The sequence below is a fragment of the Humulus lupulus genome, chromosome 9 (genome assembly GCF_963169125.1).
Source record: "Humulus lupulus chromosome 9, drHumLupu1.1, whole genome shotgun sequence".
Taxonomy (NCBI): domain Eukaryota; kingdom Viridiplantae; phylum Streptophyta; class Magnoliopsida; order Rosales; family Cannabaceae; genus Humulus; species Humulus lupulus.
The window spans coordinates 171741875-171749887 of record NC_084801.1 but is presented as its reverse complement, the minus strand read 5'-3'; the positions used below and the strand labels follow the sequence as shown (position 1 = coordinate 171749887).

Genomic DNA, 8013 nt, shown 5'->3' with positions numbered 1-8013 from the left:
AATAATCATTGAGAAAAAAACTTTTTCCAACTAAAAAAACATTCATAAATTCTAGCATAAAAAGTTAAAAAAATTACAACATATAAAATACAAGAATAATGATGAATGGTTTTACTTTAGAATAATGATTGACACATTTCTAAAATACACACAATAAATAATATACAATTAATTTTAATCATAAAATCAAAATGATAATGATGTAATCTACACTTAATAATATTTATTTACGGTTAAAATTTAATACATATCACCTTGTATAATTAAGGTGTATAAATTAAAATATTTATAACGTAAATACCTCATTAAATATTTAGCAAGCTCATTGTAATAATCTGTTTCGTAAGTGTCCAAAGACTTTAGGTGTAAGGGAGTAAAGAGTCAAAAACAAGGTCAACTATAATCAGGTCGAGGTGGCAAGCAGAAAAAGTGACACGTGTCAGAACGTGCGGTGGGACACAAATACCTAAGTTGTCTTTGCCTATATGGGATAACTTGGCGGCAATCATCATAATTTCCGTTTTCCGCATTTGCCCCACTCCACTAACACACTAATAATAATAATAAATTATATTTTTATTTATTTATTTATTCCCCTCCTCATAATAATATTATTAATTAATTATAGTTTTTGAAAACCTCGGCCATCGCCAGTAGCCGGTAAAACCACGTAGGTACACCGACTCGTGTTGCGAAAAAAACGACTCTTTGCATTACCGGCTAAGCCGGTCGACAACGATTTCTCTCTCTTATTTCTTCTTTCGGTCGTGTAACTCTCTTTCTTTTCTCTCTTTTTGTTTTGTTATTCGATCGCCTTTGATTCTCTCTGCTTTCTCTTTCTCTTTCGTTTCACAGGTAAAGCCTTCTTCCTTTTTCTTCTCCTTCCTTATCGTTCTAGCTCTGTTTGGTTTCCGAGAAAATAAACTCTATTTTTTTTAATTGTTTAACTGTTTTTTAATATAACAATGGCATAGTTTTTATTTTTTTTTATAACTATTATTTGTGTGGTTATCTTCGTACTATGAAACTCGACTTAATATCTTTTTTCTTTTCTTTCTTTCTATGGAGCATGTTTAGGTTTTAGTGATTGAAACTCCATGGCTGTGGTTGTTTATTTATTTACTTGTTTAAATTGTTAGTATATATATATGTTTTTGGAATATTAATTATTTTTAGTATTATTCAGAATTCTGAGTAATTTAATTATTTATTGAAAATACTGGACCAGTACAGACTTGGAAACTGATACTATTTTAATCCAATATTGCTATGGGTCATAGAGTTTGGATTCTTGCTACTCTGCATTTGTTTATGGTGCCCTTGTTTTTTCTTTATTCCAAGATTTTTGATGCCATCATCTCTATAACAATATGTAGTTATATTTTTTACTATATATATATGTGTGTGTGTGATCAAATCTGCATAGAAATTATTGTCAACTCATCCTGATGTTGTAAGAGGTCAAAAGTGTCTATGGGTGTTCCTGTGCTTGCGTTGACTTAAATGGTTTGTTGAGCTAATGTCATGAGCTTTGTGGTCCTTGTTTCTTGTTAAGAAGTAAAGTGAACAGACTATATAGAATGATCTTATTGTATATGTATGCATATATTATAGCAAAGATTTGAATGGTAAACTACAATTTCTTGTTAAACAGGCCCGAATATTTTTATAATGAAGGCTGCCAAGGGTAAGGGGGCACCAAAAAGTTCAAGGGATGCTTTGAAACCAGTAGATGACAGGTTAGTTCAATTGTTCATTTATTTATGTTTACTTTGTTGTTTTTGTTTCACATTGTTTTTTAATTTGGCTAATCTAAACTATTTTACTTATTAGACAGCCATGTAAAAGAGACCAAGAATTTATCTTTTGTAGCTCTGTATTTATGTGATATTACTCTATGTTCATGGCCACTGCTGAGAGGACTGGTTTAACTATATCTGATGTTACATACTGAATGGTGTTATACAGAAAATCCTGGAATATTGTTGTGACGGATCAAATATATCTGTATTATTTTTCAGAGTAGTTGGCAAGCGAAAGGCAGCTGCTGTCCAAGCTGAGAAGAGCAGCAAACGAAAGACCAAGATGGTAAAAAAAGCCAAGAAAGACCCCAACAAACCCAAGAGGCCACCTAGTGCCTTCTTTGTTTTCCTGTTTGTCCTTCGCTCTCTCTCTAATTTTTTTCTTTGATAAATATTGAATGTTGCAAGTTTTTAAGGATTTATTTGACCATGAAACTTATTGCTGTGATATAGCGAGGAGTTCAGGAAAGAGTTCAAGAGAGATAACCCAAATGTGAAGGCTGTATCAGCTGTAAGTATATGGCTACTTGTTATTCTGAAATGAAAAATCTTTTGAAATATGGAATTGATACTTATCCCTGTACACTTTTATCTGAAGGTTGGAAAAGCTGGAGGGGAGAGATGGAAATCATTGACTGCGGCTGTAAGTGTTCTGAGTTTTGTATTCATTTTTTGGCTTTCAATTTAAGCACTTTTATGTGTATAGTTCTGTATACAAATGCTTTGCAAAGGAATTTGTGTTGGGCACATGTGGTCAAATTTAGAGTGGCTTTGTTATAGCATCACTTGCACAGTTTCCTACTTTCTTTTTATTGATCCTTTTTGTGATTTTCTTTACAGGAAAAGGCTCCCTATGAAGCTAAGGCTGCCAAAAGGAAGGTCGAGTATGAAAAGCAAATGAAGACCTATAACAAGAAACAGGTTCGTCTGTTCATTCTAATTAGTGGTTTTATTATAGGCCCAACTTTCATTATTTGGAATGATTATTAATCTTGATTCTGTTTGTCTGATAATAGGAGGGTACGGCAGACGATGGTGATGAGGAGTCAGATAGGTCAAAGTCTGAAGTCCATGATGAAGATGAGGCTAGTGGAGAGGTGATATGGCTTAACATGAATTTGTCTTACAAATAGTTTTTAGGTTTAATTTTCTCTTGTTTCTGATAACGCATTCTTTCTCATTATCATGTATTTTCTGGTCATTGTAGTTTCATCAACAACCAACTAGTTTTTTTTATAAGCATCTAGTTCGTTCTTTGAGTTTACTCCATGGTTTTGATTTTCTCTTTCCTTATCAGGAAGCACCTCCAGAAGAGGAGGAAGACGAGGATGATGACGAGGAGGATGATGATGATGAATGAAATCGTACACGTTTTGGGCAATGGATGGTTAATATTCCAAGAACAAGATCCTATGTTTTGTATGTCCATACATTTTGGTTCTTAGCTTGCCTTATGGTAACCTTTTGAAGCAAAGAATATGTGGCTTTACAGCCTTGATTATCTTACTTTAGTGTGTGTATAAACAAAGGCAGCTTTCTTTGCTAGTTTATATATTTACATGGTAAATTAGCTCATCTACAAAGGAGAAATATCCCTGCATCTATAGTTCAAAGACTTTATTTTTATTTTTTATCAGACTAATATTTAGTATGTTTACATAAAGGGCACTTGAGTCTCATTATTCTTATTCTTACCCATGATAGCAAAATTTTGCTAACTTTTACACCAATTTTTCAATAGACAAGTGTTAAATGGCTATGAACATGATCCAAGTAGTAAATGAAATTTTGAATATCTTGATTGAATGTTGGGAAAACTGGTGGAACGGTTACCAAACCATATCTAGTATTTTTGTACTGCTGAAAATTTGTTTAAACTGTATGTCATTTTTTTAAACCATCTTTCATAAAATGAAACTCTATCAAATGGCTAAAAAATTTGGTTCACAATAAATATCACATTTTTTAATTACTATTTTACCACTTATTAATAGGTTTATTGATTAAAAAATGTTTTTGATTTTTTATTCATCTTTTAGTAATAAAAAAAATAATTATTTTGTATATTTGCAATCAGCATTAATAGTTGTATTTTGTTTTTTCTATAAGCATTAATAATTATATTTATTTTTTTAGCCATGTATTGAAATACAAATGCAAAAAGTGTCAAATATAGCATTGATACATATTTTAGGCAAAAATTTTGAAAAAAAAAAAAGACTATTCCCAATTTATTGTCCTCTTCTTGTCTCATCAATTATTTTGAGACACCCCATCTATTTACTTAACACTTAATTTGATAATGTTAAAATGAGTTAAGAAAGCTTTTAATTATCTCTCCTCAATTAATATTAAATTTAACATTAATATTTGACTTTTCCTATTCAAAATAAGATTAAAACAATTAATTTTTCTGCTTTTCCTTCTTTTTTTTTTTCGCAGAAGAAAACATTATTTCTTTTCTTTACTCTTATTTTATTGCAGAAGAATACAATCACGTACCCTTTTAGATTTTTTTTTTTTTTTTTGTGTTTTGAAAAAAAAAAACCACATAGTTATAGCTAATTGAATCACAAATATATAATCCTTATTAATCATAAATTTGTTTTATTCATTTTTATTCTCTACGGTTTCATCAATTTTTTTTTTTTTTTTTGTTATTTGTCATATTTATAACATGATTATTGAGTTGTTTTAAAACTTTATTTTGCTGATATCCAATCTTTTTCTTTGATGCAAAATTTTGTTTTTGTTTTTGTTTAATTAGTTATTTCTCATATACTATACTAGGTTAGTTGATATTATCTTCAACTAATGAAATATCTTCTTCAAAATTCATTTTTTCTTTACATAAAAATCTTTATACTTTCTTAGGCAAATAAGCTTAATAATTTTCCTAAGGATAATTTATTTGTTGTGATTTTGTATTGGAGAATTTTATATCAACAACAAACGTGACTGATTGCCTAAAAAATGAGACTTTCAAAATGAGACTTTTATATTTCCTTGATGAGAAAAGGTACATAGTGACTCTTTATATATTGAGAAAAATGACTATTCTAGAACATTAATTGTACACGTGTCCTACAATACCAAATACACCAATATAACCAAATATTATATACTAACATCCCCAGCAAACTCAGGGGGTGTGGCAGCACCGTGAGTTTGGTGCGAAGGTCTTGAAATCTAGAAGTAACTAATGGCTTTGTAAGACAGTCGGCAAGCTGGTTCATGGAGGGAAGATAAGCCAAGCTGAGAGCCTTGCTAGCCACTCGTTCACGAATGAAGTGGATGTCCAGTTCAACATGTTTTGTACAGGCGTGCATAATAGGATTGGAAGCGAGATTCAGGGTGCTAATGTTGTCACAGAAAAGCTGAGGAGAAGATGTGAGAGGAAATCTCAACTCAGCAAGTAAAGAGGTGACCCAAGCAATTTCAGCAGCTCTATTGGCTAGCGCTCGGTACTCTGATTCAGTGCTGGAACGCGATACCACTTTCTGTTTGGAAGATGACCAAGAAATTAAATTATGTCCAACAAAGACACATCAGGCACTAGTACTTCGTCTGTCATCGAGGCAAGAAGCCCAGTCAGCGTTCGTGTATGTGTAAAGAGTGTGATCAGTCGAAGGGTGAAGAAAGAGCCCAAGGTGAGTAGTGCCATTAAGGTACTGTAAGACCCGTTTAACACTCTGAAAGTGAGAGGTGGTGGGAGCGTGCATGAACTGACACAAATAGTTGACGACAAAGGAAAGATCGAGGCGTGTGAGGGTGCAGTACTGCAAAGCACCAAGAATACTTCTGTAGGCAGTGGGATCCGAGAGAGGAGATCCATCATGAAGGGACAAGGGACCTAAAGACAAAGGAGTGGCCAGAGGCTTAGAATCAAGCATGGCAGTTTTGATGAGTAGGTCACGCACATATTTTGTCTGGTTGAGATGAAGGCCAGAAGCAGATCTATGAACCTCAATTCCCAAAAAATAATGCAACGGACCCAAATCCTTGACAACAAACTGAGGGCGGAGGTACGTAAGTAGCTGAGTAATGAGAGAAGAGCATGAGCCCGTGATGATAATATCGTCCACATAAACAAGAAAAATAATGGTAGCCCCACTAGTGTGATAGCGGAATAAGGATCAGCAGCTGAAGCTTGAAATCCCCAGTGTAACAGAGCAGTACTCAACTTGGTAAACCACGCACGAGGTGATTGCTTAAGTCCATAAATTGACTTAGTAAGCTTGCACACATAGTGGGGATGCCGAGAATCAATGAACCCAGGGGATTGGCTCATGTAAACAATCTCAGATAAATCTCCATGTAGAAAAGTGTTTTGAACATCCAATTGGCGGATATGCCAATCATGCGAGATAGCTAAACTCAACACTAATCTGATGGTGGTCGACTTTATCACTGGACTAAAAGTTTCGGAGAAGTTAAGACCAACAATTTGATGGAACCCTTTAGCAACCAAGCGCGCTTTGTAGCGCTCAACAGAACCATCAGCAAGTAACTTAATTCGATACACCCATTTGCAGCCAATGACCTTAGAATTGGTGGGTGGTGGAACTAATTGCCAAGTGTTTTGAGAAATGAGAGCTTGGAACTCAACTGCCATGGCCTCTCTCCATGCCGAAGTTTGAGAAGCTTCTTTGAAGGTGGTAGGCTCAATCGGTATATGAGCATCAATAGCACAGAACAACTTTGGTTTGACTATACCTGCCTTGGAGCAGGTGATCATGGGATGGATATTGGGAGGGGAACCTTGGGAAACCGAAGGAGGGGAGGAGGGAGGTAAAGATGGTGAAGAGATAGGCGTGGGCACAGTAGGTGAGGAGGTGAGAGATGGGGAGGGTATATTCGGTTGGGAGGAAAGGAGAGATGTGGAGGGTATATTTGGCTGGGAAACAGGAGGAAGGAAAGGTAAGGGGGTAATGTAAGTAGGAGGAATGGACACAGGAGGAGAGGACGGGGAGACCAAGGACTGAAAAGGAAAAGAAGATTCATTGAAAACAACATGACGAGTGACATAGAGCCGACCTGTATCACGATGAAGACAGAGGTAGCCCTTGTGATTACTCCTATAGCCCAATAAAGACACAAGACTTAGACCGAAACTCTAATTTGTGGGCATTATAGGGACGTAAAAGCATATATCAGTCACAGCCAAAAATATGAAAATGACCATAGGATGGTGGTCTGTTATACAACACGGAAAAAGGACTCGCTAAATTCAACACCCGAGTATGCATCCGGTTGATCAAATAAGTGGCAGTAGTGAAGGCATAGGGCCAAAAATGTAAGGGCATAGCAGCATGGGCTAACAAGGTGAGACCGGTTTCAACCACATGTCTATTTTTGCGCTCCACCCGCCCATTTTGTTCAGGGGTGTGAGGATAAGAGCGTTCATGGATAACACCAATGGTGGTGAGAAAATAGGAAAGGGTGTGGAATTCACCGCCCCAATCAGAGCGAACTTGACGAATGGGTTTTTCAAATTGAGTTCGTACCATGGAGTGAAAAATAGTGAAAGCCTGGTAAGCTTCATCTTTGGTTTTAAGTAAATACAACCAAGTAAAACGGGAAAAATTGTCAATGAATAAATCAAAGTAACGAACACTAGTAATTGCACAAACAGGGGAAGACCCCCATAAATCTGTGTGTATTAACTCAAAAGGCTCAGAGGCTCAGAGGCCTAAGATACATAAAGAGAAAAGGGGAGGCGATGAGATTGCGCCTGATTATAGGAATTACAAAGGGAAATATTATCTGGTTTAACAAAAGATAACTAAAAATTATGTAAAACATGGTTGGTGATGGTAGTAGACGGGTGGCCCAAACGCGAATGCCAAACATGAGGAGACGACTTGGACAAAGTAAACAGGGAGATGGACGAGGATGAAGGAGACGATGGATTGGAGACACGGTAGAGCCCGTGATCAAGATGGCCTGTGAGAAGAGTTTGAAGACTGCCCTGGCGCTTAACAAAAAAACAATGGGGTGAAATTCTATAAAAGCATTATTATCATGACACAGTTTGGAAACACTTAACAAGTTTTTGGAAATAGAAGGAGAGTGGTAAACTTGGGATAAATGAAGAAAAAAATGAGACGCAGGTAAACGAGCGTGGCCAACATGAGAAATAGTAGTGAGATTACCATTACCCACAGTGATACGATCTGGTCCTGTATAGGGCTGAGCAAACTCCAAAAGA

The 8013-nt window shown here is 35.6% G+C and overlaps 1 protein-coding gene across 1 annotated transcript; it reads left to right on the top strand.

The window, feature by feature from the left end:
* Nucleotides 1–704: 704 nt before the first annotated feature.
* On the top strand, nt 705–3377 carry LOC133801106 (high mobility group B protein 1). The gene is made up of 8 exons (XM_062239252.1): nt 705–855; nt 1655–1739; nt 2022–2153; nt 2256–2313; nt 2401–2445; nt 2643–2723; nt 2819–2899; nt 3100–3377. Exons 2-8 carry the CDS (start codon nt 1672–1674, stop codon nt 3160–3162), a joined length of 528 nt encoding a protein of 175 aa, XP_062095236.1. The 5' UTR covers nt 705–855; nt 1655–1671; the 3' UTR covers nt 3163–3377.
* The last annotated feature ends 4636 nt before the right edge of the window (nt 3378–8013 follow it).